Here is an 18,473-nt window from a genome sequence, read left to right on the forward strand (position 1 = left end):
TAGTGTAAATGTCAAGTATGTTACGTAGTTGTCTGTTGTTAGGTACCATCAAGTCAGTTCGGACCCACCGTTGACCCTATGTACAACAGAACGAAAACATGACCAGGCTTACGTGTGGGCCCAGTGGCATAGCCACTGTAAATATACATGTCCGTTGACCCAGACAAATATTTTAAGGCAAATGAAATAATGGATTCTGAGCTTACGGTTACACGCAGAGATATTGGAACAAGTCAGATTTCTCCCTGTGCCTCAGTTTCCTAACTTACCACATTGGGTTTAACTCCTGCCTAATCTAGAGGCAACTAAAAGTAGCTAATCCACAGAAATATTCTTTGAAAAGTACAGAGCTCGAGTGCTATACAAATGCTGGGGATAATGAGATGTTTTACCAAAGAGCATTATTCCGTTGCTAAGAGGTGTGCATCCAGAGTCACGTTCTCTATGTGTGAAGGTTCCTCTTTGAAATTAAATTGAGACCCTAACCAACCCCTCCCGTGCTGCCTGAGGTTTTACACAGCAACACAGCCGGGGCTTCTTTTCATCATTCATCACACGAGTTCAAGCACCAAGAGGCACTTTTTACCAGTGGTGAAAATAGCATTCTTTTCACAGCAGAAACACAGAAAATGATCTCCTCTGGATGCTAATGGAATGATAAGGCTTAATCTCCAGTTGCCCCAAAGGTGCCCTGATTTTGGCTTTTGTCCATGGTGCGCTCTTGCACCAGAAAACGAGAGTGCTGTCACAGAACAGGAAGCCCCGACTTGCGCTACACATTTAACTAGTGAAGCACCGAGGGCTCCAGTTTCAAGAGTTACACCCTCGAGTTGTTCTATCTTTCTTCCAGCTTTGAGTACTTACCGGACTCCCCCTCCTAAAGAGGGTACAATTAAGCATTACAGGTCTTCGACTCTGATCACGTCGGGTGATGTCATGGCGTTTTCCAGTGAAGCACAAGTCAAGCTCATCCCAAACTTCATTTGCAGTTTGGTTTGTCTGCCCCTGGGGTCCCTAAAGCAGCATATCGGACGTCGCTTGCTTTTCTGCGGGTGTGACTGGTGTCTACCTTTCAAAGAGGAGCCCTGGTGGCACGTCGGTGACTCAAGCCCACTAGCTGCTCCCCTGGAAAGAGACGTAGCAATCTGCTGCTATAAATGACAGCCTTGGAACCTCTGGGGGCAGTTCCATTTGGCTCTCTGTGCTCACTGTGAGCCTTTCAAGAAGGTCTCTGGATGGAACTAAGAATTTGGGTTGGGACTAACCTAAAGGTTGGAGGTCCAATCTATGTCCCTGGAAGGTGGGGGTGAGGGGAGGGAGGGTGGCGAACTGCTTCTGTCAAGATTCTTCAGGAAAGCCCTGTGGCGCAGCTCCACTCTGCAACAGGCGGGCTTGTCCTGAGCGGGAATACACTCAATGCCGAGGGCTAGTGCTTTCGTAGTCCTTTGGCTGGCCACGTCTCCTGCTTCTACTAGGAGTTACCATCCATCCTGGCCTATTAACAACCTACCCAGCTTTCTAGGCACATCTACAATGCCAATAATTTCATGCAGCTTTCCCCAATACCCCTAAGCAGTTACAATCTATTTCCTCTCCAAATGATTTGTAATCTGCTCAGATTAAAAACAAAACATTTGTTTTGTGTATCTTGTTAACACACTAACCATGCTGCTTTCTGGACACCTCGCCCCACCCGGAGGGTGGATAGGAATCTTCCCAAGTTATGAAGGACCTTGTTAGTTGTATTGTTTTTTTTATTAATTTATGATGGAACAATTTTAAACATATAAGAGTCAACAGAAGGCCTTGTTTATTTTTGCATTTCCTTTGGGACTTATCAGTGTTTTGAATGTTACAGAAATAAATTTAAGGAATTTATAATTTTATAAATTATATATTCTTAAATAAATTTAAGAAATAAATATAAGGGCCTTAGGCAAGGGGAACTGCCTGTTTCCACTTTTCCTGAATGGTTAAGCTTTTCCTCACACACTGGCACCCGCCACGCACACACACCTGTGGGACCACAATGAGCACAGGTTCAACCTGTTCACCGATTTTAAAATGCAAGGAAACTGTTCATCCTGGTAGTCGGTATAGTCAGCCAAGCTGGCTCTATCTGGGGAGACAGGGGGAGAGATTGATTGAGCCAAGAATATATTTTTCCGATGTGGCATTGCATACTGGTGATGGCCAAACATTATTAATATAATTGGTGTTAAATTGGCAAATGTTGGGCTATGTGTGTGTGTGTACAACACAAAATCAACTCAAGACTATTTTCTAATGAGCGTGTGTTCATGTGATTTTCCTTGTAAGATACACTTCATATTTCTTGATGGATAACGTACAAACATGAATGCTCTCTGCTCATAACAGAAGTTCCCTCTACGTTGCATTTTTAACTGATACAACTATCATTTTAAAATGTCATCCCCTTCCCAAACCTTAACCTCAGCCTCCTTAAGTCTACCGTCAACAGACATCTTTTTTTAACTTGAGCATCTTTAGCTCATTAATTTTGCTATTACGGAGTGTGCTTGTGTGTATTTTAGGGGGCAGTGAAATCTTTAAAGTGGACCAGAATTCCAGAATGATAGATTACATGCCAGGCTGTGTCATATCCAATTAACTCAAATCGACTGTACACGGCATTATTCTGTTAGTGCATGGAAGATCAATAAATATGGGGGGAATCCACCCCAGCTCTCTATTTTCCCATCCGATTCGAGTAGGTCTGAGACGGATCATGCTACTGTGATGTGTACACCACAGCTAAGGCAGGCAGGTGGTGCATAGACACCATTCAAACTTGGCCTATTCAATCCCAACTCCTCTAACTCTCCATTCATGCATAGCAAAACACCATCTGGTCCTATTTTGCCTCCAGCAATCACAGCTGACCAAAAAAACGATAATAACAGCTGTTGCAAAACAAAAGCCAAACAAAGGGGCTGGGGGTGGGGGTAGGGAAAGGTTAGATGGAAGTCCAGTGCTGAAAAATGCTCCTTGAAGTGAGAAATGAAAAAGAAACTATTCAGATGTCTAAAGCCCCCTGAAAGGACACAGCAGAGGACTCTTACTCAAACTTGAGATATTCATCCATCTGTCCAGCAAGCTTCTGGACCTCGTCAGGTGGTAATATACTGTAGAAATGATGCTACATGAAGGCATTTACACTTTTGTTCTTTAAATCTAGAACTAATTACCCCATCGATGGCTGCTATAGCATGAAAACGACTTGTTCTTTCATCATGTAGCAGTACAGGTTCATGCAGGGGGTTGTGGGGGAGAGCATGTTTAATGGGAGTAATAAAATATTGCCTACAGAGCAGGGGTAGTAAAAAGGTGTGTATGATGGAGCTGAGTGGGGCTAGGATGCTATTTCGCGTCTGTAGATCACTTAGAGGGAATGCTACCCTAACCACATACCACATTTCTCAGGCAGCCTTTTCATAACCCTGATTTATTGCTGACCTGTATCAAAAAAAAAGTACACCAAGCACCATATATACTCATGTATAAGCCGAGTTTTCCAGCACATTTTTAATGTAGTTTTTGTGGTAAAATTAGGTGCTTCGGCTGATATTCGGGTTGGCTTATACTTGAGTATATATGGTAGTCGCTTAAGGCTCTACAATAGAAACCAGTCACATATATAAATTGAAATACAAATTGATACATAACATGCTTTTGTGAATTCTGAGCAAAATAATCTGGTAACAAAGTTGGGGAATTATTTTCATGATTTAAGATTTCTGAGATTTAAATACAGTTATATGCTGCATTAACATCAGTTCGTGCAAACTCCAACCGCATATACCTCCATATACCTCATGGCCCCAATCCCCTTAAACCCTATTATATTAAAACGCTGAGGTACATACAAATATTCTTGATAACAAATGGGTGCTACCACTTTGAAATAGATACCAACACATTATTAATATCCTTGTATTATTATGTTCAATGATTTTGTGTTTCTTTAAATTTATGCTTGAAAACCACACTATATATATTAAGACCAACATTTGGCTAACTGACATCTGACACTAACTGTGCCAAACTGTCTGGACTTAGGTACAAATCTGACTTAGACTTAAGAAAAATTCATTTGTAACCCAGGGACTGCCTGTGTATGGTGTTTGCATGATGTCCAAATCACAAATCTTATTTCACAGAATGTAAATCCACAATACATGACAGTATATAGTTTTGCCTGGTGATTAACTTTTAAACTGTAGTTATTAAACTATTTTTTCCTCTGGAATTGACTGTCAGTGCCTTAGCAGCATTTAATCAAAGGTGATAAAACCCAAGATTTATAAAATCATTTAATAAATGTTACAACACCTGCTTCTAACTGCAAACAGCTGAAAACAGACTTCACTTGCAATTAAGTCTTATCACTAGTGACATTTTTTTCCAAGCAATACTTCATGGGTTTTCAAAATGACAATTACAGAGCTAATACACAATTACTGTCACATGTAGTTTAGCAATTAATTTTGAAGACATTTGTCTAAAGGTCTCACAGCAGAATATAAAATAGGTCTTATTGTTATGTAATGTTACTTTCAATTCATAGAAAATCTTCTGCTATCAGCTCTGCTTCTGGCGGGTCCGATGCAAGCAGATCACTTCTTTGTGGAATACAATCAATCCCCCCTTGTAGATGTGATTAGGCATCATTCTAAGAATGTTTGAACACTGATACCTGTCAACTAATACATCGTAAGAAAGGCTTCAATTTAGACATATATTTTCTACAGCAAGAAATTATAAATTTATAATTACAATCTCTTGCTGTTCAATATTTGTACATAATACAGTGTACGAAGGATTATAAAATATTGAAAGTGAAATTAATTATTCATAAGCCACAATGTATAGTAAATATTCTCAGAATGACAACAATTGTTAGGGATCCAGATTCCATCATTTTTTAATGTCATGAACACGCTAGCCATGGACACCCACCACTCACGCCCTCATTCTTTCGAGATAAAGATTCTACTCAGGGTTGACACTTGCTGTTTTTAATTTTCATTTTATCATAAGCAGTTTAAGACTGTTGCCAGTGGTAATTTGCAATTTTTATCAAGACCTCTTCATTATAGCTTCTGACAGGACAGATGCTGTAATTAATCATGCAAAGACAACTGGGGATAGTGGCCACACTGCTCTCAAAGAGGTGCCACTACAGAGGAAGAAAGGAGGAGTGAGAAATGGGGTCGGAAATCATTATTATGGCTTAAGAATTAGCATCTACTATCCATTGTAATAGCAATAACAGCACGTTGCCAGCTAGAGCTCTCCAAAGTAGAAAAACAGTAGGTTTCTCTAGATCTGTGGTTCTTACCCTTCCTAATGCCGCGACCCTTTCATACAGTTCCTCATGTTGTGCTGACCCCCAAACCACAAAATTATTTTCGTTGCTACATCATAACTGTAATTTTGCTACTGTTAGGAATTGGGCGACCCCTGTGAATGGGTCATTTGACCGCCAAAGGGGTCGCGACCCACAGGTTGAGAACCACTGCTCTAGATACTTACCTTTCACCTGCATCTTCTCCAGAAAATGCCAATTACAAAATATTTCCCAAGGTGTTTTTTTTCCCTAAGGGTGTACTGAAAATGGAAGATGATGCTAGGGCAGAAATAACATGTGACGTGGTATAAATCCTCATTCTGGATGTATTCAATAGCAGCCCTGGTAACTACATGTTTGACTGCTAGCCACAAGGTCAACAGTTTGAAACCACCAGGTGCTCTGCAGGAGAAAGAGGAGGTTTTCTGTTCCCATAATAAGATTGACAGCCTGGGAAACACAAAGGGGCATTTCTGCTCTGTTCTACAAGGTCGAGATAAGGCAGGATGGATTTAATGACAGAGAGATTGTTTTTTGTTATGTATTCAAGGACCCACAGTGAAATCTGACATATTTTATTTGAAAAGTGAACAGCTTCCTTCTTGTTGCATCAAAATACAGTCCACGGTTTTTACTGAAATGTGTTTATTCTATAGCAAGATAAAAGCATTTTTTTAGTTAAGCAAAATACAAACAACTTAATTGCTGCTATCATAACTCATAAAAAAGTATAAAACAGCATAAAAACACAATAAGCAACGTAGCAATGAATGGTTCATGTCACCAGTGTTTACCTTAAAGCCTTGTTTATGAAAACTTTACAACACATGATAGGAAAACTTACAACTTTGAAAGAAAATATTTACATTGATTAATCAGATGTGGTGTGCCTTTTAAATATTCTACTGGTATTACATCATAATAAAACCTCTTGCTTTTTTTTTAAATCTTAACTTTTGTAATAGCTGTTTCCATTTAAGTGCATTTCCCTTTTAAAAATACAGTGTTTTTAATTCTTCAAAACTTGTCACTTGAAACACAGAATATAATATTCACATTTCTTTTCTTCTAATTGGAATGGCTATCATGGATAACAGTGGCCATAGATATTGTTACAACAGATACTGTGGTTTGATTTGGAGAAATCACGGAGAAAAAGTGAAAGCGAGTCGATAATTGAATCCAACCACTTGTTTGTTTTTCTGAAGAAATTTAGGGGAAAAAATAAGAACTTTGGCAAGTCTGTGATTTACATTATTTTTCTCATGACGAAAAAATGCCATCAACTATTCATGTCATACAAATGTTTGTATGAACAGATTCTTCATGTTTCAGGTAGTTACAACTGTGCTTTTTATTTTTAGGGCTTCGGCAGTTCAAAGAGCCTTGAAGTGTGGCTTATTCACTTCGGAAGAAATAAGGCCATGTTCTGAGACTCAGAGCGGCCAGTCTATAGTCATCAGTATGTCCCAGGGTTCAGTAATCGGTTTGATTCACATATTGCAGGTATAGCCTGAATAAATAAAAAAGGCATCACATAAAAGAGCACAGCTTTCCTTGTTTCGAAACAAAGTGATTTATAATTAGCTAAAAAGGTGATACCCCGCTACACTGTAGTTCTTATTGCCTATCTAATAGACATTTGAGAGGATCATTTGATCTGTCACACATTGCTGCATAACCAACACCAATTTATAAATTTCAGCGACATATAGTTGTCCCCCCCTATGCCACCCTCCTTGACACACCACTCCGTTTGTCACACGCATCTTCAGAAAATACTGACCTGCGGTAATACTTGAGTCTGTGTCTGAGACTGTATTTGAGACTGGTGCTGCTGAGAGGCAGGCTGGGGGCTCCCAATGGCAGGGAGGGGGGACGTGATCTGGGACGTAACGGGGGAGTGCTGCCGAGGAGAAGGCTGAGATTGGTGTTGCATGTGCTGCAACTGCTGCAGCTGGAGATGCTGCTGCAGCTGCTGTTGGTTGAGCTGCTGCTGGAGATGCTGCTGCTGTTGCTGCTGCTGCAGGTGCTGCTGCATATGGTGTTGAAAATGCTGCTGCTGCATCTGCTGCTGAATTTGCTGATGCATTTGATGCTGCTGGAGCTGCTGCTGCTGCATCTGCTGCATCTGCTGCTGCTGCTGCTGCTGCAACTGCATCTGATGTTGCTGGGTTTGCACGGAAGGGCTCACTTGGGTGGATGATGTTGAGCCGACCATGGCTGTGCCCATGGAGCTTATCAGCGGGGCCCCAATGTTTGATGGCATGTTGGCTGCAATGGTGACTGATGTGACAATCTGGTTCATGGGAAGTCTCATGGTTAAGGGCTTCGGAGCAATTGACCTGGGGAGGGATTGCTGGAGAGTCTGAGGTGATGCTGCTACTGTTCCATGCTGAGACAGTGGAGTGTTAAGGAGGAGAGAGGATGTCAGATTAGTCGAAGCCAGGGTCTGCTGAACAGAACGAATGGTTTGGGCTTCTGCTGATTCAGCGGCAGCCTGCAAGAGGAGAAGTTGAGGAGGAGAATTCCAGAACATTAAAATACATACTTGAGGTGATCGGATTACAAAACCGGCCATCATTGTTCATGCCTGCCAGTATCCAAGATCTTTACTGGTGATGTTTTAGCTCTTTCCATACAGAGAAAGAATGCAATTTCCTACGGTTTGAATCTAGATTAGTTTCATGCCTCGGCTCTGGCTAAAAGAAAGTGCTGGAAGTGACATTATTCTAGTTCCAAGCTGGCGCCACAGAGACCTTGCATCCATCCACGCTCTCTTGGAGTGTCAAGTAGATAATGACAAGCCACCTTTTAAAAGTGAGGTCCCCCAGAGCCAGTAAACTATCATGCACGTGCCATTTTCCATCTGCAAGCCCCTTCTGACCCCGAATTGAATTACAGTTACCAGATTAGAAGGACTAGCTGATCCTGCCAAGCCTGATAGAGGTCTGAAGAACCAGCTATGCTGTCAGTCTTTGAGTTAAGTAAATGATCATCTGTCTCAATCATTGGACGTTGGAGATGTTTGCTACACAGCACTATTGTGGCAAAAGATAACTAACATACACAATATATGAGCAGTATTCTTCAGCATTTATGTGTGTAATAATCTCATTGCTGAATAATATTGAAAGAGTAGAACAGAATTCAAACCCAGCTCTCCTAATTAATAACTTGGTTACTTGGGGAAATTTAATCCAGCTGTCTGTTCATTTTGGCTATCTGCAAAATGGGACTAAAGTGGGAGAGGTTGTGAAAATCCAATGAGCTCATGTCCCAAACACTTAGAACAGTGCCTGGCCTATGGGAAACACTGAAGGAATGTCAGCTACTTCTTTCAATTAACAGGCACCACTGAAAAAGGAGCTCTGGTAATGAAGGGGGTAAGAGGCAGGCCGATAACCACAAAGTTGGTGGTTCACACCCACTGGCTGCTCCCTAGGAGAAAGACGAGGCTTTCAGTTCCCACAAAGATTTAGAGCCCCAGAAACTGACAGGTGCCATTCTAGTCTGTTGCAAATGGTCGCGAGGGGTCAGAATAGACTAGCTAGCAGTGAGTTTGATGTTATAACACTAGAAAACAATTCCTACCAGAAAACTTCAACGTCCTGCATTTTCAGTGATTACTTATAACAGTGCTCCCTAGATATAAGAAAAACTATACAATCCCTTAGATGAACTAAACTGAAGCACTTTAGAACTTTAGAAATAGTTCATTTAATAAATATTTTTAAGAATCACCAGAATTTATCAAAAGAGTCACAGAAAAACGAAAATGTCCAAAACTCATATGATCTGGTAAAAGCTGTTATATGATCAACAGCTCTATCTAGAGTTCGAAATAGAGAGAAATGATTAAACTGCGCAGTAAAATCATATCGTGATTTCCATCTTTAATGGCTACAACAATGTTTGGCTTCTTTCTCCCTTGGTATTAGCGTGTCCCATCAAGTTGACCCCGACTCTCGGTGACCGTGACAGCAGAGAACCGTCCTTCAGTGCTTTTCAGGCTGTCACCTTTATGGGAGCAAATTACCAGCTCTTTTCATCAGGGGGCAGCTGGTAGGTTACAACTGCCAACCTAACCTCTCAACGAGGGACCGCTGTACCACCAGGCCTCCCTTCACCCTCGTATTCTTTAAAAGTTTTGTTCATTTTGTTTTGGGGGTGAGTGGACAAGTGGGGCTCTCTCAAGGTGGTCGGAGCAGTTCATTGACTCTGCTGTTAAGCTAGAGCCTGGAGGTTTGAGTTCATCAGAGGAACCTCAAAAGCGAGGCCAAGTGATCAGATTCCAGACAATATCCCTACGTAGCACAGTTCTACTGTGACACGCCCAGTATCATGTCACAGAGTTGGAAGCAATCTGGTGGCAACTGGTGGTTTTGTTTGCTTTTGTAGTTAAGAACATCGCACAGCTATGTCTTGAGTGGGAGGGGTTCTGGGTATACGTTCAATGCACACCGGATAAGCTCACTGCTATTTGTCCTTTGCATTAGTAAGTTCTTCTGTCTAGGTACATGGAGATCAACTTATATTTCCTTTATATAGTTGGGCTTGTATTTTAAGAATAGGATCATAGGCTTTAAATCTACCCTGCCCTGGGTTTCAATCATTCTACTACGATCTGAGTTTCAGCCTTCACTATCATGCACCAATACTGGGGAGCCTCTCATTTGTCACCTACCATCTTTTATTTATTTATTTAGAATAATAGTTTTATTGACATATCTTGCTCATTCCAATACATGCTTTCCCTTCCCATACAGTTCTGTTGTTCAGTCCTATTGGGTGGGGTTATACAATTATCAATGTTATCAACTACCCACCCTCCTTTCTCTGCCCCCCCCCAGCCCCCTCCCCACCTCACTTCTCATGCCTCAGGGAACCCTTACTCCTGTCAGTGTCTCTGAGTGGTCATTTATCTTGACTCCCATTGATTGAGTGATCTTAAACGTACACAGGAACATACACAAGTCTAATATGGCCAATGAGGTGCATCACATGTGGACCATATTAGTAAGGGGAGGGATCTTAAAGGCCTGGAGGACAGTTGCATAGTTCATCATTGCCACACCGCACCCTGGATTTAGCCTCCGTACTGTCTACTCGTCTTGCTGGTCTTTGGGTCTCCACTACATCCACTCCCATCATATCATTTTGGATGTGTTTTTCAACTTCTGATACTTCTTCCCATCACCCTGCTGTGCTTCTTCCATGTGGGCTTTTTTTTTGCTTTCCTGATTGCAAACCGCTTGTTTAACTCCAAGCTTTTAAGACCCCAAAAGACTAGCTTTTGATAGTCAGGCACCATCAGCTTTCTTCACCACATTTGCCTACGCACCCATTTTGTCTTCACCGATTGCATATCAGGAGGACCCGCCATCTTTTAATTGTGGAACTGGACACTGACCCAGTTCCCCCAGTAGGTTTAATTATTGCTCTGTACCTCAGATGCTGCTCCCTAAGGGATCTGTACATCAGTAGCTATTCTACACTTCTGGCTTAGATCAATAATAAGCTTATACACCCAGGAATACTTTTTGTCTGCCAGGTCTCTTAATATAAATTGAGGAACTTCTCAAATTGCACTAAATAAACAAACAAATAAATTCCACCCTATTGTGTTCTTTTCTTAATCCTGATTGCATTGTATAATATATAACTTTCACATGATATCTTCTAAGTCACTCATAGATTTGAAAAAGCCCAATCATGGCTGCTCCCTCTGAGTGCCTCCAGTTATTCATTTTGGCTTAATTCCATGTATTGCATGGAGCCCTGCTGGTCTAGTAGGTTACAAGTTGGGGTGCTAATCCAAAGGTCAGTGGTTTCAAACCACCAGCTGTTCTTCTGGAGAAAAATTAGGCTTTCTACTCCCATAAAGATGTCCAGTCTTGCAAAGCCACAGGGGCAGTTCTATTCTATCCAGCCGGGGTGCTAGGAGTCATCATTGACTCAATGGAAAAGTTTAGGCTGGAACACACAGAGATCACCTGTACCTGCTTCTGGGTAAATGAGTGAATACGTTGAATATATTGAAGGGTATGCCCAGTGGTCCTCTGAGACTCAAAATATTCATGGGAAAATGGTATTACAAGATAAAGGAACATTCCCATGAACTTTTTGAAACCCAATAATGTGTGTCTTCCAAATTCTCAAAACAAACAAACATTTTGCAATTGACTAGATAAATATTTTCTTTTTCTAAAGAAGTGGCAGCAAGCATTCTGGGCAATAGGATGCCTCATCTGATTCTGAGCAGCTGCCAACTGCAGGCTTTCATAGCCAAAGGAAATAACTCAGGTAAAGAAGAACAAAAAGTAAGGGAGTCAAGCCTTTTAAAATAGCTTTTACAACATCATCGACTGTGCCTGGAGGGCTGATGTGGCACTGGGGGCAATAATAATGAAATGGCGCCTCTGCTGGCCAAAGAGCAGTGTCAAGGGCTCAAGCGTGTAAGTTCAAAGGATCACACTGCCATACATTTTGGGAAGGTAAAAGACAAAATCGAAGGTTTCTAAAAATTACATAATGCTTCCTTCGCATGAAGGGTCTGATCATTAGGAATACCATCTGTTTGGGAGTATTGGTGCATTTTAGAACACATTGGGTTCTACTGTACACGCTATATACAATATGCATGTCAAGCCTGTTTTTAGTATTTGGGGCCATGATTTTATTTGAAAGAGCTATGACATTTCTTTCTGTGAATGGAGCCCTCGGTCAGAAGGAAGCATCCCCAATTACAGTCCGAAAGCACCAGGCAAACCTGCCTCCAAGGACACGCAGATCGCAGGCCTTCCCACGGCGAGAGAGTCAAAGGTCACTTAACATAAGCCTAAAGAACTGAAGCACTAATCTATAGCTGTCAGGGAAATGTTTAGAAACAATTATTTAGATGTAGCCGCTAAATTAACTCATATTTTTCAAGCCATCATTTGAGGGTTTGAGTAATCGCTAATGGAAACAAGCGAAGTTGAGGCTTTCGTTGTTCAAGATGCTACCCTCCCAACATGAAGGAGACTTGCAGTATGTTTTCAATGTTACGGGGCTGACGTTCCTGATGTACCTGTTGGGAAAGGGGCCACCTGCACTGGCTTACCTTGGAAACCAGGCTAGCTCTGTACGCAGCCAGGGCCTTCAGGTACTCTTTTTTGGCAGCTTCTGTTTTCCTTTTGTATACCTATTAAAATACCACAATTAGTACCACTTTTAGTATGAAAATTCTGAGCCATACAATAACTGCTTCACAATCTCGGTCACAATGTAACTCAAAAATGGCTGGTCTCCTCGGCTTTGTTTTGTAAATGTTAAAACACACAAATATTCAACCCAAACCCTGGCCACCTAAGTAAGGCATAATTTTGATGTTTACTGTTGCAAATGAAAAATCTGGGTGGGCAAGTAGCTTGCAATCCCCCAGTGGCTCTGTGGGAGACCTGGAGAACTGCTCCCTCATTATTAACTCATTGTCCTGGAGCCAGTGCCAACTCACAGTGACCCTACAGGGCAGGGTCAATCCACACTGTAAGGTTTCTAAATCAGTTTTGCACATACCAGCTGCTTCCAAGGAAGAAAATGTGACAATGGGTTTTGTAAAGATTTATAGCCTAGCAGAAATCCAGGGAGTAGTTCTACTCTGTCCCACAGGGTTACTATGAGGTGAACTTGATTTCATAGCAATGGGCTTGGTTTAACAGGTTTCATCTTTACAGATGTAGATGTTTGCCCCTTAAGAGAGGTTGGTGGCTCCAGGCCCCCTCTAACCTTCCAGTTAGTCATGGAGTGCTTAACCACTGAGCCACTAGGGCTCCTTCTGTAAAAATTTGACTCCCCAAACCTAACTCCCTGCCTTGGACTTGATTCCAACTCATCATCACCCTATAAGGTAGAGTATAACTTCCCCATTTGGATTTCTGAGATTTTAAATCTGTACGGTAGCACACAGCCTCATCTTTCTCCCACCGGATGAATGGAGGATTCAAACTGCTGACTTTGCTTAATGCATAACCCACTAAGCCAGCAGGGTTTCAGCTGAGAAAATCCTATGGAGCAGTTCTCCTCTGAAACACACGGGATTGCCACAAGCCACCAAGGCCCACAAAAACAACAATGGCAAAGGAGAACATTTTCTCAGGTTGCAGCCTAGATTCCTTGACAGTGACCGTGCAGGGCCTCGGGTGAAGGCAGTAAATCAGGTCGTAAGTATACAATGTGCTACAAATGGTTCATAAGAAAGACAGTAACTTGTTTCTCCATCAATGTCAACTTTTCTGCACACACATGTCTCGGCTGCATTTTATCAGAAGGTGAAAACAAAAACTAATGTGGGAAAGAAGACGAGGCCTTTCCACTCTGTTTTGGGAGGACAAGGCAGCAGTCAAAAAAGTGGTGAGATTTTCCTTAGTGAGACCGCTGACTTGGACTTCCTTTTCCTTAATAATGATCGGATGGCTGGGGCTAGACCACAGCCCTGTTGCCCTTCTCTCCAGAGTTTCAAAGTGAGGTACAGCAGTGTGGCCCTCCTGTATCACTGCATGTCTAGGAGAGAAAAAGGTGGGCCACATCCAGCTATATGCCCATTGAAGATAAACAATCAAATTCTATCATCTCTCCACCGCAACGAAACCAGTTTGAAGGAATGAGTTCATGATTTGTAAAGAAAATAAACCAAAGGCTTTCTACTCGTCATCCTGAAACAATTATTCTATTTTATCACTCATAGGGGTATAGTCTTCTGTGTATAAGTTAAGTGTTCACTCATATTAATGGTAATTGGACTTTCATGCAAGGAGCAAAGGGAGGGCCAACCCCCAAGGAACTCACTCTTCCCTTGTTCCTCCAGAGGCGTGGCATGGGAAAAAGAAGAGCCTAACCCCCTGAGGAAGTATCTCCCACCAGCATAGCTAATCTCTGAATCGCTACATACTGGTGAGCTTGAAAATGAACTTAGAATAAAATTTTAAATGCCCTATGACAATAATGAGACATGCAGGGGAGGCTTCAAAGTTTGGAAACCCACCAGGACAGCACAAAGGTTCAGAAAGATGATCAATGAAAAGGCTGGGAGGACGAACCTAATCCCTTTGTGGTGCTCCTTTTGAACAAAAGGGGAGAAATTCACATTATTTAAAATGAAAAGATTATTATCAAAATGTTATGCTTGCAGAACACTGCCTGGATTTGTCCCAACCTTTCCCTGAATGGGCCCTTGAACATTCCCCCTGAAGCTGGCCAAGAAAGGCACACCACTACAGATGGCCAGGAGAAGAATTTATATTTATGTTGGGTTGGCTTTTTAAAAATCCCCAGCTTAGAAAAGCTCCCACGAGAAGTAAGGTAAGAGGAATACCCTGGTCACTGTCAAATGCATTGCCCTAAGGGATCCTGTCTTACCTGCTTTTGTTCTTCTCCAAGACTGTCCCACATAGATGCGACGATTTTGGAGACCTCGCCAAAGGTTGCATTAGGGTTCTGCCCTTTAATTGCAGCCTGGGTGTCTCTGAAAAACAGGGCATATGCTGACACTGGCTTCTGAGGCTCATTGGGATCTTTCTTTTTCTTTTTCTTTGGAGTCTTGGGCTTCTTGCCAGAATCGGGAGCAGCTCTTTTCTCTCCAACGGCCTGAAAAGCAGGAAGAAAATTCAGTGCCTAAAGTGTACCCTTACAGAATGCAGCCAGACGGACTTAGCCCACAATTGTTTCTTGACGGTTTTGTTAAGCATCATCCACAAATGAATCCCCACAAAAGAGGGGGAGGGGCACATTTGTTTAAGAGTCAACTGGACAGCAGAGAGTAGAATTTAGAACACTGATTAATGAGACCCAGAAGTATCTTCAATACATTCTCGGCATATGCTTTAAATAGCAATTATGAGTAATGAGAAACAGATCACTCTGTACCAGGCAAGGCTATATATACTCTATGCTATAGATATTTACATAAACAAAGTATTTCATAGAGTCAGAGATTTTAGAAGGAAAAGTTTAAATAATATTTAGGAAGTTGATCATATTCAGATCATTTGAATGCCGTCCTGGCCATAGGCACACGCCATATGTGAGACCAGTCTGAATAGATTTTGGGGAACGAATTTTTATTTTACCCAAATGTTATTTTGCTAATGGAAATTCAAATGGCAATTAGCTGAAATCCTTAAACATATATAAATTAGGAAAAGGCCATCTTTTATTTGTTAAACATGAGAACTTTTAAAAGAATAGGATAATAGGAAGTATAAAAATGTCATAACTATGTCAAATAGAGGCAGAAAGGATATTGATATTTTTCATAAAACTGAAAATCTACACAAGAGCGATAAACCAAAACCTACTGCCATGGAGTCACTGACACTTAAAATCACCAAGATTAAAGGTTCCTATTATATATGATATGGAACCTTGCCCATAAAATACCATACCAGGACTCTCACATATATTCCCAATATAAACACGATGGCAAAATCAACGATATGACGTGTGTATAATGCCTCCAATGTACATATGCCTGGGCTGCATATGCGGAAGAAAGATGAAGCTTTCTGCTCCCTCCAAGAACTGCTGTCCACAGGGTCCTGAAGAGTCCTGCTTGACTCCATGGTAGCTTTGGTTTTGATTGGTTGGACTCCATACTCAATCTGCCGCCACCAGTTCATTTTACAAATTATACAACATACTTTTCTGAGAAAAGTGGGGTTTGTGGGGTGGGGTAACTTTTTTTGACAGTGTTTTATATTCCTAGATTTAAGCGTGACAGCATTAAAGATCATTTTGCAGTTAACTTCATAAAGGATCCTGAAGGGGTGTTTTTGTGTGTTTTTGTTTGTTTGTTTGTTTGTTTGTTTGTTTGTTTGTTTTGACAAGCAGTTTTTTAAGAGCCAGCCTTGGGCATGATCGACTCATACAGACGCAAGTTGTATCAACTACCAAATTGGCTTTTAATGGACTAGAATCTTGAATCCTATTATACTTTATCAAGAGGAACATAACTTTCAGGAGGAAGGTCATTTAGAGTTTCCTCAAATTACTGAAATTGCCAGAGAATTTTTAAATTGATATGTAACCCCTGAGCGCTTTGAACAATTAAGGTATTAAGAAATTTCTTAGGAACCTTGGTGGCATGGTGGGCTAAGCATTAGGCACGCAAAATTCTTACCTGCCTACTCTAGATAGGCCTACACTTCATACTTTTTGACTGATAACAACAACCATGTTATTATTTGTTGCTGAATCAACCCCCAATTCATGGCAACTCCTTGCAGAGTGGAGTGAAATTCTGCCCTGTCATACTATCTCCACGATCAGTTGGGAATCAGCCAGACTGCTGTGATCCACAGGGTTTTCATTGGCTGATTTTGGATGTCTATTGCTAGCCTGTCTTCCTAGGCTGGTTTCGTCTGGAAGCACTGAAACCAGTTTAGCATCATATCAACAAGGAGGCCAGATGTGTCTGCATAGGACTGCATTGACCCCAGGTCTCGAACACAGAAGGCAAGGTGAGATTTCTACCACTGAATCCTGCCAACTGCTCCAAACAGCACCCACATGAATGGTTTGTATGCTTCAGATGCTGTTAAGCTACGTCTCACGTCTCCTCAAAAATATCATCACACAACTAATTCAGTAATTCTGTAGACACTAAGTCTCAGAACAAGTGAGATTTCTTTCATTCTAGTTAATGCACACGAACTTGCAAGGGACTCAAATACCCACTGGTAAGCTAGGTAGGGAGCACCCTGGCCAATGAGAAGATACTTCTCAACTTTTTACAACTGAGATGGATCAGATTTCACTCTCTGTAAAACAACATCCAAACACTGACTACCCTTAAAGTCTTTTTTCTTGGATCACTATGAATTGCCTTAATCCCCATGACTTTTTAGGAATAAATCCCATAGCTTAACAACTGTACCCTCGAAGAGATCTACTCAACAATTTCCACCTTGTTTTCTTAGTTAAATTGCTTAAGAAAGAACTAATTGGATTCCTAGACCCTCACCTGAAATAGAGCAGGTCGGGAACCGTGGGAAAGGCTCTCTGCATATGACATCCCCGGCTTGGTGGAGAAGTAAGTCATGATCACCAGAAATGAAAGTGAAATGAAGGAAAGCCATTTGGATGCGTGGCCAGTTGCAACTTAGCTGCAGCATACACCTCTCTCTCTTTCCTTTACTCACTACTTCACCACATGGAAAGCCTTGTGCGCATGCGTGCTGGCTTTTGGCACTTACTGAGCCCGTGCTCACTGGGTTGCTAATTGGTTGCTATAGACTAAACCCTCCTTGAAATCCCTCTGGGTTCTGCCAACATTTCTCTAACCTCCCTCTTTTTGGCCACAACATTCTCAATCTACTGTAACTCATTTTCTTCCATTTGCTACTGAACCATAACTGATGATCTATAGTATGGACGGACATGGAAAACATTATATTGGGTAAAAGAAGCCAGTCACCAAAGGACAGAAAGGCTATGATTCCACTTATGGGAAATACCTAGAACAAGTAAGTGAAGTGAGAACAATGTTTATTAGTGGTTATGGAAGTTGTATCCAATGGCTTTGTGGCACTAAGCTTCTGTTAAGGATGACGGGTAAGTAATGAGCATCAAACGACGTGATAAGCATAATTAATTTCACTGAATTTTAGGCAGAAAGTTAAAACAGCACATGCTGTTATACATTGATCACAAAAAAAGTAAATGGAAATGTACATTTTTTTAAAATACTAAAATTGATAATTTAAAAAGTATTCACTAATCATTATTCACTCCTTAAACACTGATAAATCATTTACTCTTTAAACACTGAGTAATGTTGACCACATGCACATCTTCTTCATAATATCTATAGATCCTGCTCCAATGAGCCTAGTTCTAGACTCAAAAACCCAATGGTAAGTCCCTGAAATCCAACCCATGACACGTCGAACTTCTGTCTTCCCCAAGGAAAAACATGGCACCATTCTCTTCCTGAGTTGATCCTATTTACTTAGATGCAAGCTAACTGAAACAAAAGCTGGAAGTCGCGCGTCTCCAAATTCCCGGTGGTTGCAAACTCCTACTGATTCTCCCTCTTTTTTTTTTTTTTTTTTTTTTTAAAGAT

General features: G+C 41.3%; 1 protein-coding gene across 1 annotated transcript in view; it reads right to left on the bottom strand.

The window, feature by feature from the left end:
• Positions 1–5,930: 5,930 nt before the first annotated feature.
• Positions 5,931–18,473, bottom strand: part of TOX3 (TOX high mobility group box family member 3) — a 129,225-nt gene continuing 116,682 nt past the window's right edge. The window contains exons 5-7 of the mRNA XM_004704673.4: positions 14,771–14,998; positions 12,477–12,557; positions 5,931–7,871 (exon numbers count right to left, since the gene is read on the bottom strand). Coding sequence (XP_004704730.1) covers positions 7,143–7,871; positions 12,477–12,557; positions 14,771–14,998 — 1,038 coding nt within the window. The 3' untranslated portion in view covers positions 5,931–7,142. The remainder of the gene's footprint in view (positions 7,872–12,476; positions 12,558–14,770; positions 14,999–18,473) is intronic.

The sequence above is a fragment of the Echinops telfairi genome, unplaced genomic scaffold (assembly GCF_000313985.2).
Source record: "Echinops telfairi isolate 266 unplaced genomic scaffold, ASM31398v2 ScPeMD7_2291;HRSCAF=2852, whole genome shotgun sequence".
Classification (NCBI taxonomy): Eukaryota; Metazoa; Chordata; class Mammalia; order Afrosoricida; family Tenrecidae; genus Echinops; species Echinops telfairi.